The sequence below is a fragment of the Tympanuchus pallidicinctus genome, unplaced genomic scaffold, assembly GCF_026119805.1.
Source record: "Tympanuchus pallidicinctus isolate F22 unplaced genomic scaffold, pur_lepc_1.0 scaffold18, whole genome shotgun sequence".
Lineage (NCBI taxonomy): Eukaryota > Metazoa > Chordata > Aves > Galliformes > Phasianidae > Tympanuchus > Tympanuchus pallidicinctus.
In genome coordinates this window covers 12,648,361-12,671,144 of record NW_026294699.1, presented here as the reverse complement: position 1 = coordinate 12,671,144, position 22,784 = coordinate 12,648,361, and the positions used below count along the sequence as shown (strand labels likewise).

General features: G+C 48.6%; 1 protein-coding gene across 3 annotated transcripts; it reads right to left on the bottom strand.

The window, feature by feature from the left end:
• Positions 1-218: 218 nt before the first annotated feature.
• On the bottom strand, positions 219-22,744 carry MICALL2 (MICAL like 2). Of its 3 annotated transcripts, none has more exons than XM_052680319.1 (17): positions 22,527-22,743; positions 16,844-16,892; positions 13,614-13,755; positions 11,045-11,205; positions 10,304-10,425; positions 9,247-9,915; positions 8,843-9,018; positions 7,894-7,969; positions 7,488-7,603; positions 6,817-6,954; positions 4,947-5,002; positions 4,328-4,451; positions 3,659-3,749; positions 3,221-3,294; positions 2,777-2,891; positions 1,792-1,838; positions 219-1,700 (listed from the first exon to the last, which is right to left on the bottom strand). In XM_052680319.1, the coding sequence occupies exons 1-17, from the start codon at positions 22,667-22,669 to the stop codon at positions 1,615-1,617; spliced, it is 2,385 nt and encodes a 794-aa protein (XP_052536279.1). In that variant the 5' UTR covers positions 22,670-22,743; the 3' UTR covers positions 219-1,614. The 3 variants fall into 3 exon arrangements, with proteins under 3 accessions (XP_052536279.1, XP_052536280.1, XP_052536281.1); XM_052680320.1 differs by lacking the exon at positions 22,527-22,743 and adding an exon at positions 17,405-22,011; XM_052680321.1 differs by lacking the exon at positions 6,817-6,954 and having other exon boundaries at positions 22,527-22,744.
• Between the last annotated feature and the right edge of the window lie 40 nt (positions 22,745-22,784).

Below are 22,784 nucleotides of genomic sequence, written 5' to 3'. Positions count from 1 at the left end.
ATGGCTCTGCTGCTCTCCCAGGACCTGCAACTGGTCTGTGAGCTCAGGGAGGGATGCTATTCCATCACAGGTGTGCAAAGCAGGACCAGCTCTCTGGCAGGTCCCCTGCTACCACCAGTGGCTCCAGACACCCTCATCCCCAGAGAGTGAGTCAGTGGGGCAAGCAGGACAACGCACAGCCAGTAACCCACCTTTAAACTCACACGGGGACTCCGAGATGTGCACCAGCAGCTCTTTATTGGACGAAAACATAGGCAGGTACAGGGCGTCCCACCGCACACACACGCGCTGTGGGCACCCCACCGAGATCCCCCCTGCGGTGCCCAGGGCAAGCTGCCTCGGACGGAGAGTCCCACTGCCACCTCGTGGGTGAGGGACGCATCGCCTCTGCTCTGCCACCGGGCACAGCAGGCAGCAAAGCCCCTCACTGAAAAATCCCAGGCCCTGCTGGAGAACAGGACGCAGGGAAATCGTGGAGTACCCTGGCACGGAGGGAAGAAGGGAGCAAGGGGGAGTGCACATTAGAGCTAGAGGCATCACGAATGATTCTCATCTTCCCCTGCCGATCTCTATCCCTGCTCCCAGGGTTGACTGTGCAAAGGCCGATGCCACGTAGGGCAGCTGTTTGGCTGCAGTCACTCTAGGCTGAGTGAGGAGGAGAAAGACACACTGCCAGCAGCCCAGCGCCTACTTTGCACTGCTCATTACTGCCCTGGTTCCATTAAGGTGAACCATGGCAACCCTTGAGGGCACCGGATAACCAGGGACAGAGACTCAGGAGATGAGTGCTTGTCCTACACAGAAAACTGGTGGGCAAGACAAACCCAGTTATGCACTTCTGCTCCCTGTTAGCATAAGGCTGTTAAAAGACTTCTGTTTGCCTTCAGCATGGTGGGCCAAAAGCAATGAAAACCATGCTTCACTGTGCAGTGAGAGAAACGAGTTAAAAATCTCCCCCATAGAGGGAATGAAGCAGCGAGCAGCCCTTCATGGCTCTGAGAAACCAGCCTACAGCAACTCCCACAAGGAGGTCTGGAAACAGCACTACTGCTGAAACATCTCTGGGTCTAGGACATCCCAACCCACAGGTAATTCTGGTGTCTGCTTCCCCTGGCTGCGGGGGCTGAAACTCCAGTTTGCATGGGTGTAAATAAGGGGGAGACCATTGATCCCTCGTGACCCATAGTATCTCTCTTTCTGCCAAAGGAGATGCAGGGAGGGAGAAAGAACTGCCATTTTGGAAACCAGCACAGTACCCTTGGCATAGCCCTGGCTGATGTGAGTCGGGCACTGTGGGGTGACACACAGTGCCGTGCTCCCTGATTCAGGACTGTAATGACCTAAGCAGTGGATGGGCAAACTGAGTTCTATCCTGCTGAGCTGCCACCAAGGCTGAAGCCAGCTCTGGGCTAGATTCAAAGAAGGAAAGGTGTGCCTCACACCAGTGAGAGGACTCACACTGTCCCTTTGATCTGCAAGCCTACAGTCTCCACGTCAGAGAGGAAAGAAGCCTCGTCACCATCCTGCACAAATCCAGGAAAGCAGCAGCAAGAAAAGAACATCCCTTTGACAGTCCTCTCTGCACCAGCGTGCAGAGTAACATCACTCCTGAGTTTAACTCTTGTTTTTCTGCTTCCATAGTTTGGACAAGCTGAATTTGCTCTTCTTCTTCTCTGACTCCTGGCCCTCGAGAGATCCATCTACAGGACAGGGAGCAGATGCAAAGATTGTTGAGACCCACAGCCCTAGTGTTACCCAGTGCTGCTTCTTAACAGCAGAAAGGGTCCTTACCCAACTTCCGGATCATGTCTGCCAGCATCTGGTCCTCCTCTTTCTCTCTGTAAAGGAAGAGCATGGCATTAAAAAACTACTCTGTCTCATGACTAGGTGGTAGGCACTGCAAAACATGTAGAATCATAGCTACTGTCATTCCCACGGTCAGAAGCAACCAACTCCCTGAGGGCAGGAAAAAAAACAGTTAAATTCCTAGGCATAAGCAAATTACTTCTGGTCCACTTTAAAGCAATAAAGAGTGTGGGGATTTCCAGATCACAGAGGTCCATTGCTACAGCAGCCAGGCCCTCCCTCAGCTGGTATGAGAGTCATCTGAGTTCACTGTGTTGTGAGGCAACACCACACCCTAGGAGATGAATAAAGGTTGGGACACCAGCAGCCCACGGTGCTGCAGAGATGCTCACATCACAGTCAAAAACACTCTGGTACTTCCTAAAGCCTGGGCAAGGCCAGAGCCAAAAGCCAGGGCATTACTGGAACCCTCAAGGTAGAGCTGCTGCCAGAAGGCAAGAAATGGAAACTGCTCTCAGCAACAGGAGACACACATCCAACTAGACATGGCAGCCTTCCTTTGAACTTGGAGAAGATCCAACACTAAGCACAATGCTTACAGCTGTTCTTTTGCTTTAGCAGACGAACACACGCATAGCTTCATGCTCCCACAGTCCTCCTGGGCTTCCTCCCCATCTCTAGCTTTTCCTTCTCTTTCCCTTGCCTTATACATTTTCATGGCCCTTGTCCTCAGAGCACTGTTTGCTTCTGAGAGCACCGAATATGACTGCAGACCTGAAGAAACACTGACAAGGAAGCAACAGCAGCAGCATATAAGACAAGATGCTTGGTGACAGGTCGCTACCCAGCTCTCATGGAGCAGAAGTACAGATAATAGCCACTGATCCAACCCTGCAGTCTGGACAGTGGAGCAAGTACAGTGCAGAGCCTCCTTGTGTTGGCTGATCCTCTGCCACCCACGTACCCTCACCTGATTCTGTCCTCATCCAGGCACTCCACAATATTATTCCGATCATTGACTGTGTTCACATATGAATCCAGCAGCTCCTTTTCACGTTCCTTCTCTCTGCGTGTCTTCAGATACTCTGCACAAGACAAGAGAAGTCTGTCTCACAGCTGCAGGTCGGTACCTCCCCCCCATGCCTCCTCCCTGCTCCATCAGGTCCCTCTCAAAGGTCTGAATTCAATTATCCTTACTCTCAGGGGTAAATTCTACATCCCTCAGAAAATGTGAGTGGGTTGGATGTTACGGGGAGCCTGCACCAACAGCTTAGCCAGGAAGGTTTGAGTGAAGCATTGATACCTGGCAAGCAGAGTCATTCAGATCTGAAGGAGATCCTAGGGCTAGGTGCATGGAGTGCAGCATTCTGCACAGCCAGGAACCAGCAGAACTCTCAGTACAGCTCATCCTCACCTGGCTTGTCCACGAGACGTCTCAGCTCCAACTCAATGTTCCACTGCTGCTCCTCCAGATTCTGCTGTTTCATCCTGGAAGAGTCCACAGAAGTGATGAGTGCCCCTCCACAACCCAGAGCTGGATTCTTCTCATGTCATGCTAAAGCTTCATCTCTACATGGCTCACCACCCAGGTAGGAATTGATGGACTGGGAGAAATCTGCCTCCATCACATCTGTAAGGTTTCCCTTCCCACAAGCTCATCACGGACACTGAGGGCTTGTCTATCCATTCAGTGCTCAAAGGCCCATCAGCTAATACCTCAGGATGCTGGCAGCTCTCTTCATCCCACCAGATAGCACATAATTTTGTGGCCTGTCACGTTTTCTTTCCTTCACTGCTTACTGCTCACAGGTGAAGAGTGTGGAGAGACAGGTGAATTTTTGGTTCTGCTTACTTGTACATCAGCTCTGACTCCTGCCTTAGCAGCAGCTGTTTCTTGTGGATCAGCTTGAACCAATCCACCATGAGGGCATCCTCGGACTCATCTGTGACAGAGTGAAATAAATCCAAAAGCTGGATCAGTTCAGTTCCTTCTGGCACAAACACACAGTCGCTTGAAGAAGAGCCCAGAATAACTTGTATGAGCCATAGGCAACCTCCACTGAAAACAACTTATCTTTGGTACTTTGAGATACAAAGGAAAGGAAGCACACCACCCCCTGTAGATTCAAGGAAGCTGCTCACAGATACTCTGTCATAGGACACTCAGTTCATTTTCCATGTGGCTGGCTCAGCTTTGCCATTCTGAAACCACACAGAACTGGAGCCAATCGTGACAGTCAGTCTGGCCTGGTATTCAAAAACCAGATCAATAGCAGTCTTCCACTCCCCAGACTCCATGTTCTTCAGCCAAATACACACAAGCTCAAACAATAGACTAGGAAACAGCCCTGAATGGGTTCAAAATTCCCAAGGCTTTATCTTGCTCTACCAGCTACTTTTGGTAACTTGGTGTCTCATGTGTAGTATGAGCTTCTAGAAGCAGAGCCAAGAATGCCCAGCGATAGGATATGAGCCTCACACCTCCCCACTGTAACAGGGCTGGCCCTCCCATTTCCTTTACCTCCTTCACAGCCACGCAGTTGCTTCTCCAGATCCACTCCTTTCAATTCCAGCACATCCAGCTGCTTCTCAATGTCCTGCACCTTCTTCTGGATTTCCTCCTCAGGGATGTAGTCTGGGTGCAGCTAGGAAGTAGAAACGAATACATCTTAGTGCCCTCCAACTGCCTCTTGAAGGCACAGCCCCAACAGAAATAGGAAACAACTTAAGGAGCAAAGCTGAAGCGCCATGCCCTGAAGGGCCAAGTAAGCAGAGATGCAGAGCTGGCTGTTCACAACACTGTGGTGGCCACTGAAACACTACAGCGGTATGCTACATTCACTGGATGATACTACCCACACTTGTCAATGCACAGGCATTCTCCCCCCTTCTTTGTTGGAGCAGACTGTGTCCACCAGAATTTTATTACTTATGGCTCTGTCTTGTTCCAGCCTCTACTGTCCCCTTGCACAGGAGATCACTGGCAATCTCTCCTGCTCATCTCTATCACAGAATCATACAGTCTTGCCTGGGAATATAAATAAGCCTTCAAAAGAAGACAACCTGAATCCTGGCAATCACATCACCAGGATAACTGGCAACACCAGTCTGTGCCCATTACACCTGGTTTCCAGCCATACCTTGGTTGGTGACACTGCTTCAATGCTCTGGATGCTTTTTGGAACAGAGGGTTCAACTAGAAGGAAAAAAAAGACAGAAAAAGTAAGAAAGCCCACATCAAGCTTTAAATAATTTTGTGCTGAGGGACAGTACCTATACCATGTGACAGCACAACAGGTCCCTTCCACCCAACAGAGGGCACAGACAATATACTTGCTTTGGCAAACCCTGAATAAGGTGAGAGATGTATCCTCAGGAAACATCACAGCCTGATTTACCCCTTGCTGCTGGACACACTCCATGATCCCACAGCACTGCTTTCCTCCTTGGGGCAATGGCAAAACAAAACACATCCCTTATGCTTTGAAAGGACAGAAAAGATGTATTGGGTTACTGCCACTAGAAACAACAAGTTCTATTTTAAAATGCCCTCCAGTGCTCTTGTACAAATAAGTATCAAATAAACACTAATGAAACAAAGATGGTCTAGGGGAACTTACCCAAGGCATCAGGAAACTAAGGTTTAATTCCTTGCACAAAACACTTCCTAGGTGAGAAGTCCCTATGGCCCAGCTACACAGCATTATTTAGGCCCTGGACACCTATTAAAATCAATCCTTAAGCAATGTGTGTTTGTTCCACTGTGCCTCAGCTTCCTCTGCCCACCTGTGCTGCGAGGATAACTACAGGAGAGTGTGAGGTATTTGGATACCCAAGGGGCTGGGCTGGATAATTACCACAGAGAGAGAATAAAGGCATATGTAGATGATGTGATAGGAAGGAAAACTGCAGTATTAAAAGAGCAAACCTGTAAAAAAGCAGTGGAGATGCAACACACACAAGGAGAAACACAGGACAGACAGGGCAGGGAGCCTCCTGAGAGTCTCTCTCTACCAAGTTGACTGCTGCTGATGAGAAACTCGTGGAAGAGCTCAAGGACATCTCACAGATTGACCAGTCCTTGTTCTAACAGGCTTTCTAGAAGACTGCAAAAAGAAGGAAAAGATGCTGGGTACTGAACTGCTGTGTGGTGGCTCACTTCCTGGGAAAAGATTTACTGCTGAGCCTTGTGGCAGAGGAGACATGCTGAACTTCTAAAACAGACAACACAATTGGAGCTTCAGTGCATCCCAGGTGTCAGATGTGAAGGCCAAAGACAGTGCTAATCAGCTAACAAATACTAACACGAGACCACTAAGCCCCATGGAACCATCCTGCCTGCTCCAAGATCAGTCAGAGCTGAGGGCCTTCTAGTCCAAATAGGTAAGACAGAGATGGACAGGGTAAGGAAAGGAGATGAACAAGCTGAGCACGCAGACCAGCAGCAAATATATGGAATGTTAGCTCCATGGGATCCCACTGTGTAAGAGGGAAAGCAGCAAGGACTACAGGGTAAAGATACGCAGTAGCATTAAGGCAAAACAAACAAGAGAAAGGAACTGGATTAAGAGTAAGAACAAATGGGTCAGAACTGGTTGGGGCATCTTTGAATGTCCCAGAAGCAGCAGCCCTGGCTGCTTCCACAGTGGGTTCCACCAGCTGGAGTCTCTTGCTGACAGTTCTCTGCATTCCTTTCCTTTTCCAAAGCCAGTCATTTGGAAAGGAACAGAGACATCAACAAGATCCCAGTTCCTCAAATCAGGAGACGGCACTCTTCATAGCTTTGAGTCAGTGACCCTGAAAAGTCCTTATTTTAATTTCTTCCCTTCCCACTGAATTCCTTGGCCTGGCTGGTTCCTGGTTAACAAAAAGCTACTGACACAAATTTCCTCCCGTGACAACAGTTACAGGCTTGGACACAGAAAACTCTGGGATATGCTTCCCACACTGAAGTTGTCCCCTGGAAGTGCAGAGCAGAGAATGGCTTTAAGTAGGTAGAAGAGATCTTACATGTGACAGTGTTTTGTTTCAACTGGTGGTTGCTCTCTTCCTCCTTCTTGGCAGAAACCCCATAATCTTTCCAGCCTTGAAAGCTCATAAGATCTGAGCTGGGGATCAACTTCTTCTTAAGGATTCCACCAGAGGAAGCTAAATTAAGAAGCACAGACAGGTCTTGGGCAAGAAACTTCAAGCCTCACCTCACAAAAATCCCTGCATTACCCACAGTCTCTGGCATTCACCACTAGCTGACATCATTTCTAGTCCCAACCCTCCTCTTTTGATAATCCTGAGGTGTGCCCCTCAGGGTACAACCTGAAGAAAACAGAGAGAAATCAGCAATCAGAAGACCACAGTATGAAAGAAAGATGGAAGAGAAGAACGAAAGGTGAGGAAGTATCACAAGACTTCTCACCATTATATATTTATGCAAGGCAGAATAAGTGAAATCTTGCTAGCTGTCTTGCAGAAGAGGAGCATACTGTGAAGACAAAGCCCTTCTCCTTGCGGGAGGACAGCTCTCCAAATAAAAGCAGAGCCAAAGCAGGTGTAGAGAGCAAAAATCCCAGAAACCAAGGCACTGTCTTGACCACCATATTCCTCACCCCCTCTGTGCATTGCATTGCTAATGCTTGTCCCCTGCCTGACCAGCAAAATGAAAGCAAAGCTTATATCCTTCGTACCGGACTCCTGCTTTGCTGATGGAACAACTAATGGAGTTGGCTTTTTCTCCTTCTGTGTTGGGCTCCCTGTTCCCACCTGTGAGTGATCAGTAGGCTTCTTAGAGCCAGCCTGGTCTCTGCAAAGAAGAAAGACAAAAGTAGGAAACCATGCCTCTAGCAGACTGGTCCATAATGAGATCTCTGGACACCCTGGGATGGTCACAGAGTCCAGCTAACTTGAAACATGCTCTCCCTTCCCAGAAATGAGCGTCTTTGACTTTTCATTCAAATAGTTGAAAATAGAAGCATTTAAACACAAGAATTTATCCCTCCTACATGCACACAGACTTTAGCATCAAACACAGCCTGCAGACATGGACATTCCCCTACAATTCTCACAGAGACCCACAAACTTGAAGATGCTCACTTGTTGGCCACAGGCTTCAACCGAGATCTCCAGTCTGCTGGGCTCTCAGACTTGTCTTCACCAGCATTCACAGTTCCTAAGTGAAGATACATGGCAAGATAATATCAGATTCAATAGAAAGATACAAGCCAGATCCGCATCTCAGAAGGAAGAGATAAGCTATGCACACAGGTAGATGCTACAATGTCTCTGCAGCAAACTAGCACCAGTTCAGTAAGTTTAACATAGACAGATTCATATACAATTGGTTGTAAATAACCTTGGTGCCATTTTGCATCTTTCAACTCAAATTCTCTAAAATCTATGCAGCTACAGAAACACAGTAGCAGAGAAAATGAAGACATTTTTGAAAGCAATACAACAAAATCAGCTCAGATCTTAGAGAGCAAAAGATGGAGGAGAGGGAAGACAAAAAACAACAAACGACCACACAGAGTCACATCAAACTCCATACAGATATTGCACTCAGCACTGCCCCCCCTAAAAAAACAGGCCATAAGGAAGTGGCAGAGAATCTAAACGCTCCCAAAACAACATCCCTTGGCCTACTGCTCAGCCACCACAGTGGAAGATCAGCTTAAAACAGACAAGGAGGCTTGGAAAGCCCATGCTGTAGCCACAAAATCATCCTGAAGTTGAGGCATAGTCTTCAATCTGGAAAGTCTGCGTAAGCCTCAGAAATGACCACGATCTCAACACGTGATGACAGCTAATACAAATTCAAATGCCTGGAGGTCATCAGAGGAGAAAGAATCGCCATGCTAGAGGGAGCAATTGCACAGGGACAAATGGAAGTGCGTCAGTCCCCAGAAGACAGTAAACCCTTCTGTGGTAACACAGCAAGGAAGTCGAGGAGCCACGGACGGATTCATTGCAACCGCCCAAGAGAAGGGCACAAATTTGGCTTATTGTGTCCAGGCAGAGCTGTATGCAAATCAGTCATTCTCACCTTTGAGGCCTTTTGACTCTGGCTTGTGCACAGATTCAACAGGTTTGCTGGTAGTCTGACTCTTGGGCAGAGGTTCTGCGATCTTTTCCTGTTTTGGTGCTGTGTAGCCTGTTTTGCTGGTCTGTGCTTTCAGAGCTGGACTCTGTGACTGGGAACTGGAAGGAGAAAAGTTGCTACTGCAAAAAAAAAAAGAATGATCTAATGAGTTTTGAAAGTCTGTTCTATTTGAGAGGGTAGGCCTTTGTTACAGAATGCTGTTTCCAAAGACTCGGATGAGTCATTTTATTTGTCTTTAAATCCTATCCAAAAAAGCTGTCAGAGAAAGGGAAGAAACATGCAGAGACTTTCCCAAGTTATCCCAAGGTCATCTTGGGAATAAAGAAGGAAAGGGAAACAGTACCTACCTACTAGATGCTGAAGAGCCAGTAGAACTGCGTCCTCCTGGCCTGCTTGGAGAGATGTTTGATCCAGCCAAAGCTTGTATAATATGGTTACGTGCCTGAGCCTTCTCAATCTTTGCTGGAGTGACCCCAGCAGCAGTTCTGCCAGAGGAAATTTTACCAGAGCTATGAGAAGGGTCGTGGCTTTTAGCATCAGAGGTTTTGTTGCTGGAGGACTCTAATGACTGAAAAAAATTTTCACGGGCCTGCTGTGTTTTTGTTTTGGAGGTTGTCCAAAGAGGTCCTGATGTGGTACCTTCATGATGATATGTTTTATTTCCCAATGGAGTACCTTTGCAGTCTTCTGATTTATTTACAGCTGAAGACGACCATGGAGTATTTAGACTTCGGAAGCCAGAGCTTCCAGAAGATGAAACAGATGGCTTGGTTGAATTAGCAAGGCCTTCCTGGCTCGGCTTCTTCAACACCTGCTCCTGTTTCTTGGGTTCTGCTGCTTTCTGCAATGCTCTGGCACTAGTAGGGGCTGGGGTGCTCTCAGGTTTGTTCCGCGTGCTGCTGAGCCCAGAGATCTGGACATTGTCTGGCTGCTGGTGGCTGGTACAGATGAATGTACCAGGCTCAGGCCCAGCTTTGTAGCTTCCAGGAAGAAGCACATTCCAACACTCCCTGCACCTGTGGGTAAGAAAGTCTCAGAACACATCCTTCAGAGGATGAGAAGGTCATTGATACAGCTGAGAGTGCAGGCACAATTTCATTGCTAGCACAGAGGGGGCAAAGTCACCACACTGGCAGTGAGCAGGCTCCTGTATGCATGTTTGTAAGGCACCAAAACAGGAGCTGCCAATTACAAACGGCCTGAAGCAGGAAAGGTGTGGCTGAAAAACAAACTGTGCAAAGAGTTCCCTTATGCACAGGTCAAGAGAAGGCCCGGGCAACCTCCACTCTGACGGAAATGTTTTCCAGCACTCTGAATGCCTTACATCTCTCCCTGAAGCCCCAGAGGAACAGGACTGCCCCACAGAAACCCACAGGCCTGCGCCCCCACTTTGAGGAGCCATACCTGAAGCAATTCCTGTGATAGAGCTTCCCATCAACCAAGTGGCGCTGTACCAGGTGGACGTGGCTCCCACAGATCCCACAGCAGCTGCTACGGATGTTCCCACTCTCTGTCAGGACACCCTTCTGAAGGAAGAAGCAGTCGTGAGCAGGCAGCACTCACACACAACCAAGAATCTCCCAGATAATCAGGTGTTTGACCACAGCCAGTTGCTGGGACAGAGAAAGGATACAAGCAAAATCCTTGCTCTGGCTAACCCCTGTTTTATGCAGTGTGGAACCATGGTGTCAGTTTGCACGCAGGAAACTGAAGTTCAAAGGTCTCTGAATTTAAATGGCTGGAAAATGCCTTTAGTAAGAGAGAAGCTTCCTTTCTTCTACTCTGATTTCATCCCTATTTTGCTTTTAGAAACTATTTCTAAGAAATTAATCAGGAAAAAAAAAAACAAAAATGAAAAAAAAACAACTCCACAACTTCTGTTAGAAATCCCCATCCCCATGGTCTACTGGCTAGAAACAACATAGCCATGTCCTAAGATACCCATTTCTTATTCACCACTAGATGATTCACAGCTCGCTTTCCCAATGACTTCCAACTGAATATGTGCAATATCCAGACCTCTGGATTAAATCCTCCATGATGAGCAGAAAGTTTAGAGACTGACAACTGGCTGCTTTGAAATAGCATAATGCTCCCAAGTTCATCAAACAGATTAAAGACAGAAAGAATAACTCAAAATCTTACTGTGGTGACTGGGGAGGCTTCTTTTGGCTTAGCTTTGGCTGGTGGGTGTGCAGGAGGCAGTTTTGGAGACACTGGCTTAGGAGGCCCTGGAACAGCTTTCTTCCCAGCAGGCTGCTCCTGAAGTTCAGAGGAAGAACGCTTGATTCCAGCCATGCCTCCAACTGGAAGAAAAGAAAGAGGGAAGATTTAAAAGGAACGTAAAGAAAACCTATGAACTTAGGAGTTATCTACAATTGAAGAGCCAGAAGTGCCTGATGGATAACCTGCAAATGCCATACAAGGAGACAGAGGCTTTCTTCATAAGCAGTTCTGCAGTGGAACAAGAGACAAGAGGCAAAAATATCAACATATGCAGGAATAACTTGACAGATTAAACTGCTACATTTTTTTTTCCTTCTGAGAGAAATTCCATAGAAAATACAAAACGCTGTCCTTTGACAGTGTGAACAAGACCTGTTTGTTCCCAACAGGCTCACAGTTTGGTTGCATTTAATCTTCACCAAAGCAGGCCCTGCTTTTACACATCGCACCTAAAGCAGCAAAGTACAAAGGGTTTATTTCATTCAAGTTGCTGCACTCCAGACTTCCCACACATCCTCACCCCTCACTGCTGTGGGTGTCCAGCCCACCTCCCAGCTGGGGCACTCACTGAACAGACTTGTCAAACCAAGAAGTGACCTCTAAATATGGCTAATTCTGCAACAACAGACACTTGAATGTGTCATGGCCATGCTGATGCAGAAACCAACATGACTTGCCACAAAAAGCCTGCAAATGCCCAATTCTTTCTTCACTGCGGATTAAAGACAATCTCTCTAAACTCACAATAAGCTGAGAAAAGAGAATCACCATTACACTTCAGCCATCAGCCCAGTATTCCCTATGCTTTGGGAAATGCAGGTAGACTTCCCAGGCAAATAAGGTTTCATGCACAGCTCTGACAGACAAGACTCCTCATCTGTCTCGCTGAGATGCGATTTTTGTGCCACTTCCTATTCTGAATGTCACTGCATTCCATGAGGGAACTCAGCAGTTATCTGAGCCATAGCTCTGCTTTAAGAGCAGCCAACTAAATGACCACCTATCTGAAAAGAGCTTATACCCTTCCCAGTGAATACAAGAGGAGTCTGTGCAGGCTGTAGGGAGCAGACAGGAAGCCCAGTTCCCAGCAGACTTCTCTCACCTATCCAAATCAAAACCCAGGGCTCTTCTAACATAGAGCCAAATCAGACTGGTGACACCAGAACCATTAAACATGTTAGCCCCAGTTTGTGCTCTCATTGCCTGCTTGTTCCACACATATTGAGCTCCCAAAGCCTGGCACAAAGATGGGTAGCTTCAGCTCAACTCTTCTGTAATAAATGTCTGACCTCAATAAAGTATTGGCTGCTCACCCTTTCTGGCCTGCATCTTGCTTATTTCATGGTCCTGCCTGCACTCATCCAGAGGGCAAAGCTATAGTATTAGGAGCCCACTTAGTGTCAGAGGGCACATTCCTGGCTGGGCTCATTTTCAGACACACACATTCATCCCAGCAACAGGAATGCAACCAGAGCATTTTGTTAGACACTAGAGAGTATAAAAATGTGCTGTGCTTGACGACGTGGTAGGCAAGATGCTGGGAGGGAGGGAGTAAAGACCCCAAACTGACCCAGATTCCCACAACTTGGCACAAACATGATGGAATTTGTTTCAGTATGATTTCAAAACATGAAATAAAAAAATGAAGGGGGGAAGGGAAGAGGTTGTGGTAGGAAAGAGAAGGCCTGCTTAATTGTATGAAAACATGAGAAGGGAGAAGAGCTTACATACAAAAGACAGCTCTCAAGAGAGAATGATGCTTTCTTTCTAAGATGTAGGATGTTTTCAGTATTTTGCTCCTCCATCTAGATTCACCTTAACCAGTTAAGTCATTCATGTTCTTATATTAAGCTCACGCTTAAAGCCAAATATAAACCAAGCCTACAATAGCACTCCTGTGAGCCCAGATAAACTCTCCAGTACATGGATACAATTGGCAGCTCTGTGGCCTGTTTTATGCTTGAAAGTACTGCTACTGCAATTATGCCAGTTGAGGGAATCGTTTTTTTCTGCCTCTTATACCAGTACAGTCTCCACTGTGGATGCTGTTTTGTTGGCAGAGACTCACAGGCAGGCTCAGCATTGTTAGGCTCCATGCTCTTTCCAGTGAGGCAAGGACTAGGGCAGTGATGGAGCTGCTCAAGAAAGGAAAGTTGTGGTGTAGATCATGGAGTTGAACTTTCTGTGGTCCTGTCTGGCTGTACCATAAAAAATTTTAATTAATTTAATTTAATTAAAAAATTTAATTAATTAAAATTAATTTAAATTTTAATGCACAAGTTTTGAAGATGAAGCACAGCTCTATGCCCTTCCAAAAGCACTGTGCTACTCCAACGAGTAAAGAGGTCAGATCCCCCCCACTGAAACAGTTCTGGTACCAAAATACTTCTGAGCAGTCTGTTTTGCCTTTCTAAGTTTATTAGGAGGCAAGGAAAAGCACAAAATTCATCTCCAGTCCTGCCCACCTCTACATGTATGTGGTACTTACTAGGAGAACGTCCATGGAAGTAGTTATAATACTGGGAAACGTAGGTAATGATGCTCAGCCTGTCTGGTACCTTCAGAGCAACCATATCCTCTGCATCCAGCAGGGCTGGGATCCCCAGCTGCTCTGACGCCACTCGAAATGCCTAGGGAAGGAAGAAAACAAAGAGGTGGGGGTTCTTGTCCAGCCCGGGCAGCAGAGCTGCTCTGCATCAAGAGAAACTGCACGGCAGACAGCCTCCTTCAAATAATAACTCTACTGGGGAACAGCTGCACCAGTTTAACTCCTACATTGTACGGCCATTACAGGAACCAACAGAGTCGTGGCTTCCAGCCACCGCGTTGAGAAATTCAGGCAGGGAGCCAAAAATCTGGCCTGGCAAGCTGGCCGTAGCTCATCGCACAGGAACTCACCTGGGCTTCCCCTGCTCTTCCTCCAGCCTGCTTCTGTCTGGATGTGCACAGCTGCGGTGAGTGAGGCCTGGCAGAAGGGGCTTTGTCAGTCCAGGCTGGCAGGCATGCAGCCAGGCTTCCAGCCCAACCTGGGGTGCTCTCCAATTAACGGTGAGCTGGTAGGTGTTTGCAGGCAGCTTTCTATCTCAGAGTGCTGCGCAAATGTTAAGGCTTCCTGCTAGCACATGTTTTTCCCCCATTTGAAAATAGGGAAATCTGGTTTTGGGAAGGAAACCATCTCTCCCAGACTAGAGAGTGAGAAGAGAAGCATAAAGAAGAATTCCTGATACCTAGCTCTCTCCCAGCTTACCCATTTCCACGTACTGGGGGCAAACACTCTTTGTGGTCTGAAACCGCAGGTTCAAAGTCAGACAAAGGACAGAAAGGCTACTTTGTTTTTCCACTGAAGGAGAGCCTTTTCTAGAGGACACACACACACAAACAAAGCAGCATCCCTAAAGCAATAGGCCTTTGCCTAATTCACCATAGGGCTTTTGTTAGAGACCTTCTCTAGCCCTCTTCCTTCCTGACTTAGGAGAGAAAATCCTTTCCCTCCCCCTTCAGAGCACTCCTTTCAAAATGTCAACAGAGCAAAGGGAAACAGCACCTTCAGGAGCAGAGGCACAAAGAAGGCGACTGCTGAAACCCACAGTGAAACAGTTAAAGCAAGACTTGAACATAATAAACCCCTCCACATCTGACCTCTGGCACAGACACACAGCAGAGTTGGTGCACACGCCAACAACCCCCGCTCAGAAGAAACAAACAGCCACTACTATTTAGCAAGATAATTACCATTTGTTTCCGTTGGGTATCCCAGTAAAAATGTAACCAGGCTGACACTAAGCACGCTTTCAGCCAGTCACCTCCGGCTGTGTCACCCCAGCTGCCAGCCCAGCCTGGCACTTGCTTGTCTTGTAACCTGGTACTCAATATATTCCATGGAACTCTTCCTATCACCTTGCCTGCCCAACAGCTCTGACCGGTGGGGTTTTCCTGTTCTTTGGAACTGCTCTTGCCTGGACATCCAACATCCCTGCCACCCAGCACAGCCCAGCTGCTTTGCTCTACCTCTTGTACCAGGCTGGCCTCTAAAGATGCACTTGAGGAGCTCCAAGGTCACACAGAGGAGGCAAGCACCACTGCTCCCATTTCACAGAGGCCACAGAGGAGGCAAAGTAATACTTGAGGCCATCTGAGCATCTTTCCACTGCTGTATGCACTATGTACCATGCCATCATCCGTTAGCACTGAAGAAACTGGATGCCAAGTCTCAAGAAACCCTTCTCACATTTATGCATGAGAAAAAAGCCCCCAACAGTAATTTCTCTTTTTTTTTTTTTTTTTGGCACTTGAGAAGTGACACATTCTTTCTTGGCAAAATGACCTCATAGGACAAGTTGCAGCCTGGACAAGATATTTTTTTGTTGAGTAATAGGGCCCTTGAAAAAAATATACTGAACAGTGAGCAGTGTGTGGTGTGAAGGAAGGTCTGAACAACAGCTGAGGAAACATGCTGGGAGAAATCAGACTGCTCACATCCCAAGGAGACCAGCCCAAGAACCCAGTGCTGTGGGGAAATGGAGGGGAAATCTCACTCAGGTGCCAGGCCAGCAGGAGTCCAGCAGTGAAAGGGTAACACAAACAAGTCATCCTCCAGCAGAATAAGGGAGAGAAAGCAAAATAAAGGGCACAAAGCAAGGAATAAAGGAAAAAAAAGGGAAAGAAACATAGTCTGACTTAAGAGTTCAGCAACTGTTTTTTATGAGAGGCACAAAGGAGCTTTTCATTAGGAAAAGCAGTGGAGGTCGGTTGTACAGCTCATTTCCCAGAGAAAAACAAAGTCAGCAGCAGAACAGACACCATCAGACAGGCGTGGGGAAGGAGCAGCACTCAGGGCTCACAGCACTCAGTCCAGGACAAAGAGACCCTCATGCCTCCCAGATACCAAAACAACAACGGCAAAAGCAGTCTGAACCTCATCTGGAGGAGAAAAATGTGCAGGACTGAACCCTGGAGTCTGAACACAACTCCTGAACCTGACCAGGGCTGAAAGGAAGCTGAAGCAAAGGAGTGCATGGAGGAGCACAATGCACACAGCATCACTGCTTTTAGCTCTCCTGGAATCAAAGACAGCTCACTGTGTCAGAAGATATCATTGCTCCAGTCCAGACAGGAGGAAGCTGCAGGCAGTTCCTTCACTGCCCGAGCTCTGGCCAAGCAGCCACCAAGCTGCGTGGAGCAATGCCAAGGGAAGAGAAGTGTTTTAATCTGCTGTTTCTATCCTTGAGAGAGAGAGAGAGAGAGAGAGAATCCTTTTGTGGAGCACAAAGCCTGTGTTCAAATTCAGTGTAGGAGTGGGTTGGTCTGTCCAGCTTTCTTTCTGAAGAGAGCATGAGAAACTGAAAACCCATCCTGGAGTGATGTGGGAAGACTAGAAGGAAGGACTTCTACACTTTGCAGAAGCAATTTCCTGCTTTAGAAGCAAGTGGGGGAACCCCTTACCTTCCTCCTTTCTTGCACCATCTCCTGCTCTATCCCTCATTGTGTACACAAGTCCACATCTATGTTCTGATCTCCACCATCTGCAGCCAACTCCAGCCAGGCAGAGGGATGGCAGAAACCAAGCTCACTGCCCAGGCCAGCTGTAATTCTTTCAACACCATTTCCCCAAATCCTCAGTTATCAAACTACCTCCCCTTCCTTTGCTATTTTCTGGTCAAGTTAGGGTATGAGAATGTCAACCATTCTACCAAAAGTAAAGCATGAAAGGCCACTTACCAACTTGTTGTTCTCATACACATTTTCTTTACTGAGGGAATCGAAGTTTCTGAAACACAGAAAGAAAAATCTCAGGCTGGTGACATAGAGCAAGCTGCTTCACTTCCAGCTTCTCAAACCTCTCTGAGCCCCACTCATGTGGGGGACAGAGCACCTTCTCCCACTCTTCTTTTCCAGAGACGCAGCAGAGGGAGCAATGTGGCAGATCCCCACCTGAGCCTGCAGAGGGCCACAGATCTGCTGCACCTCCTGGGGCAGGGGTGGGCAGGAGCCCCAGCAGGCACAGCCGTCTGCCCACGGGCAGCACAGCACATTGCTGGCACAGCTACCCTCGCAGGGCTGACTTCCACAGCCTCCTGCAGACAGGTCATGCCGATGCCCTGCAGATTCAGGGGGGCTGCTGAAACAGCCAGTAGCAAATTCTAACTCATGCTTTTGATTTGTTTTGTCTTTCTTTTTTCTTTTATCCCCCGCAGAAAGCCTTGCTTCTTTCTCACCCCAAGAGAGAAGACAAACCTATGGCTTCCAGCCAGACTTGCAACACTCTTTCCCTAGAAATACTTTCCAAGCAGACACATCCAAACTGCCTCCAGTTTGTCATCCCACAGGTAGATCTCACACACTGGAGAAGGGCTGGGTACCTCCAATGCCGCATGCATCTCACCCTCCTTCAATGCATTCATGTCCTCTGACCTCAGATGCTGCTGGTTCCACCAGTACACAAGTTCTGGCTTCTAATCCTCTTTCCTCCTCCAGTATCAAGCATCTGCATGAGAAATACCTTTGCCCACAACACAGTTCTGCAATTGGTTACACCAAAGTTGCTTGTAAAAATCTAGTTCTCCTCTCCCTGGGGCTGTCACCTTTGATTTGTAATCACAGCCAATAACCAAAAAGGAAGAGACAATTACTATCTGCAGTTACAAGCCAAAGTCAGCAATCCTCCTGCCCTTTCACTGGCTCTGAACATCACCTCCCTTTTCCTGTCTCCACCACTTGCTGTCCCCCAACACGTGCTCTCTGGTCCCATGCAGGTGTCACACCTTGAAAACAGGGAACTGGAAGGACAGACCAGAGAGCATGAGGCAGCCTGTGCCTTGGAAGCAGAGCCCACACAGCGTGCTTTCTCTCTCTCAGCAGAGTGTGTCCCTTCCTTAGGAAACATTCACCATCAGCTGGTTTTAAACTTACCAAGACTGCTAACCTGGGGCTACGTACTGACTTCTGGAAGGCAGCCCTGCTTCCAACATTGCTTCCTCCTGCCCAGGCAATGCATAAGGTCAGCTCCTTTCCAATAATTCAGTTTTGCTTTACAATGCAAGGTACTTGTTGGTACAAAGCTGAGTGCAAGGCTTTTATCAGCAAGGAAACTCTCACTAACAAACAAGTGCTACACCACCAGCTTTGCACGTTTGTATGCAGGCCTTCTGTAACTGATGCTGCTTCACCCCTGCTGGCCTCACCTCCAGAAGAGTGTGGGTAGCAGTGCTAAAGCCAGGGCAGAGCCAGCTCACAGCAATCTATTCATGAGGCAAACACATGATCTGCCGTGCAGCAGGGGAACTTTTTCCACTACTTGTAACAGCAAGGACCAAGCCAGGTGCTTTGTCCACTTCATATAGAAAGCTGAGCATCACATTATAAAGGCAGCACTACAGATCTCACACACAGCCCAGGACACCTCCCCCGTTTTCCACATCGGGGGCTGCTATGTTGGATAAGGAGAGAACAAACAGGAAGCAGCAGGTCAGACTCCCCCAAGAAGCACACGAAGACAAGGCACATCCCAGCTTTAAATCACATACTCTTATCCTGTGCAAATGCAAAGGGACTCGCAGAGGCTTTTCACCAAGCAGTGATCCTGCCACAAGACTTCCCTTGCCTGTGATAATAGATGAAAATAACTACAGAACAAAAAGTTTCAGGGAAACAATAGATACAATCACTGTTTTGTGCCAGGCAAGAAAATCAGCTTTTTTAAGAGCCAGCCAAAGGAAGCGTTGGAGCTCCCTGCCTCACTGCCGGTTCTGCTGCCAACGAAGACTCTACAACATGAACACCCTGAGCACAGGAAAACACCTGCAAGGCAGCAAGGAGCTGCAGCTTGCTCGGCCATGCAGAGGTGTAACACAGCACCAAGGGAGGAGGGGACGGTGGGACTGGGAGTAGAGCACACAGCTAGGGGCTGGAAACACAATGCCACAACAGGTCGTGGCTCTGCTCTGCATCAGCACATCAAAATGCAGATGTGGGACAGGCCTGAAGGAGATCTGTGCCAGCTCAGTGACAGCAGTGACCTATTTATTGCCAGCCTGTGGCCCGCACACCTTGCTGAACGCTGTTGGCAATATGATTGTTTGTTCAGCACCCCACTTGTGTGGAACAGAACAGGGACCTAAAAACATGAATCTCTGATGGTGAACACTTAAAATCCCCACCTGTTCCCCAAGGAGAATGCAAACAACGAGATCCCTTGGTCATTTCAAGAACTTTGTGCCCTCACAGCTTCTCTGCTTCCCTGGGTATTTGGGTGAACAGTTTGCATACAGTATTTCTTCAGGAAGTTGATCTTGCTGGTGCACCCCCTATCTTGGAATATCAAAGCTCTCCAAACCAATGCGATTCTAAGAAAGCAAAGCTAATACAAACGGAGAAGTAGGAGTTCTCCACTGAGGAAACACAGGCAACTGAATTAATCAGAAGAGGTGAGAAACATAAACCTGATCCAGGAGAGTGCCTCCAGTGCTGGAAACAAATCAGAGTGGAGTACACAAGAAAGGGAATAGAAGTTAAGCTTTTAGCTCTCCAGAACGTCCATCTCTTAGCAAAAAGTGGCCAAGCATTTCCTGCACCCAAAAATCTCTGCAGCCACCCACTGCTCCAGCTGTGCAGACCCAGTGCTCACAAAGCATGCCACAGACCTCTGAAAGCACGTGTGCTTCCTCTGTGCTGATGCTGCACTCCCTGAGTCTTCACCTTGGAGCAGACTGAGAAGGGAAAGTCCAGAGGCTATCAACTGACCATATTGGCAGCTCACAGCTTCATCCTGCCTGGCTGAGCTGACAGCGACCCAGAAGATGCTGCTGGAGGAACGGGTGCAAACAGCTGCTCTGTTCTGGCCACCAAACATGCATGCCCAAGCGTACAGCTGTCTAGGGGGATTTCACAACCATCCCATTCCCAGAACGCTAAGCTAAACACTGCCAGCACTCTGGGAACGAGTAGGATCCAGGATGAAGAGAATGAGCTTAATAGAAAGCTTCACTCGACATCTGGCATCGATAACAGAGTGAGTGTGGGCGGCTCTCCTGCTGCTTTTAACTCACTTATCGGATGGGGAGCAGAGAAACCTCCAGCTGGAGCTGGCTCAGCCAGTGCCATCACACCCAGCAGCTGCAGAGCTGGGCACATTGCTGTGAGGATGCACGCCCTCTGACCAGAGGGACTTCAGTGCTCTGCCACCATCCCAGAAAATGGGCTCACACCCATGGGTACCACACACACTTCATCTGGGACGAAAGAGAAACAGATTTCCATGGCAATTCAGTGTGTGCCTCCGCTCCCCCAGAGCTCAGTCTGTCTGCGCATCCCTGGGTGAGCGGGAAGTGAATTGGAAGTGGGTTTCTAATTTTACACAGCCCGCCCTGCTCACTGATAACATACAGAATTCCCTAAGCCTGAGAGGAGTTATCACACTGTCCGTATGTTTCCTGGCAAGAAAACAAGAACAGGGAAGAGCCCTGCACCAACCTGCCCTCTGACCCATGGAACCCACAAGAGAAGCACATGATTATTACCACACTTTGTAATTGCTTCAAGTTTTCCTGTGAATTTCTCAGGCTCTTTCAAGGAGAAATCACCTCTCCATATCGTGCACTCCTCAGCCCAAGAATGTAAACCAAGATGAAAAACACGATGTTACAAAACTCTGCTGCCGTGACTGCATCGTGTCCTGCAGGCAATTTATATACAGGAGCTACAGCAAACACCGCCTCGCCAAACACCAGTTACTTAATTCTGGTTTTGTTTTCAGTACGATGCATTTAATCCTCAACTTTTCTAGGAGCAAGGAAGTGCTCAGGATAAACCACTTTTGAGCCCCCGGGAAGCAAAAATCACAGCCACATGTACACCCAGCTGCCAAACTGCCAAAAGGGCTTTTATAGATTCCCAGGGAAGCTGCACAAGTACTCAGCCCTGGGAGCTGAGGTACATGTGACAGCCCGAAATGACGACTCTTTGAAAGCGTAATTTACTTTCAAGCAGGACTTTGGCCAGCCAAGGGTATACCTGGCGATTTCCAACATTGCACCACTGACACTGAGGAGGGAAGTCGTACCAAAAGCTTCTCTTACTTTCACCCCCAGGCAGCCTTGCAGAGCTGGCCAAAGTCAAAAAGGGTTTCTGCAAAGTCCTTCAGGATTTCCAGCATGAGAGGAGTTCAGCAGGATCAGAGATGCTGCAGGGATCCTTTCTGCTCTCCAACACAGAAACATTTACTTTAGATACATCTATCTACAACCCTCAGCGTGCTTCTAGGACTGTAACAACCTGCTAAAGGGGGTCAGCTTGACGATCCCAGTTCCCCAGCTGCTGGGCCCTGCTCACACCCACACTCTGGATGGGCTGGCAGCAGGGCTGGCCAGGAAGCGGCCCCAGGCCTTCTGTGAGCACCTCCCATCATATCAGCCTTTCTGCTCTGATACTTCATACCTTTGGGACTGTGAATGAATGGAAGGAAGGGAAATATTTGGAGCCACGTGGATGTGACAGCACGTCAGGAAGCCACACGCAGCAACACCATGGTGACAGCCCAGGCATGGGCAGGAAAGGAAAGGCAGAGCAGGCATGCAGAAGTTCCTGCAGCCTGCTGTTCTCAAGGCTGCTCTGGCCCCTTCCAAGTTTCAAAGCTATAGAGAGGAGTGAGCGACAAACAGCTTCTCCTCGGGCTTCCACCAGCAGTAAGACAGCAATAAAAGATCTCTGCACATAGAGAGGTGTCAGGCTGCACTGAGAGAACAAGGGAAGGCGGAATTCAAGAAACAACTGGAAAACTCCAGTACAGAACACACACCCCAGTCAGCCACGTCTCGCTGGGAATGACCTAATGCTTAAACCAACACACCTGGGCTGTGCTGCTCGGTTGCCTGCTCCCTCCTCAATCCCCCACCCCAAAGTGCAATGAGATTAAAAACAAAAACGACAAAAACTAGGATGCTTCCTAGTCATTTTCCAATTTCCTTTAACAGTTCTCTAACCCAGCCGTTACGTTTCGAGCAGAGGCAGGTCAAAAACCACGGGACGACAGTAAAGGAAGCAGCAAAGGCTGGCAGCGCTTCGCCTCCCACGGCCAGAACCGCGGCTGGGAAAACGGCAGGACGCAGCGCCGGGCCGTGTGCCCGCTTCGCCAGGACTCAACAAACACACAGCGAAGAGGGAAACCCCAAAGCGATGCCTGAAGACGTCGTGCAACAGAAAGGACGTTTTTAAAAGGTTTATCGTACAGCCGCGGCTCCCTGCAGGAGGAGGGAAGGAAGGAAGGAAGGAAGGAAGGAAGGAAGGAAGGAGGGAGGAAAAGCGGCTCGCTGCTCATAGAGTCACAGCGCCGGTGCTAACGGAGCGGCGGAGGGCAGCGTGGGCTGAGGGGACGGGACGGGCTGCGCCCTGCGGTGCCGGTACTCACATGAGGTCGGGGCGGTGGCGGTGCAGGATGGCGCAGAAGGCCAGCCCGTCGCGGAACGACGTGGTCATGTTGGTGATGCTGACATCGCGGTAGCCCTCGCACTGCTGCTTGCACCACAGCTGCAGGTTCTGGATGGCGGCCATGGCGCAGACCCCGGGCCGTGCCGCCTGCGGGAGCCGCGGGCGTGTGGTGGACGGCGGGAGGAGGAGGAGGAGAAGGCGGGGAAAGGGGCGGGAGGCGGCGGTTCCTCACGGCCGC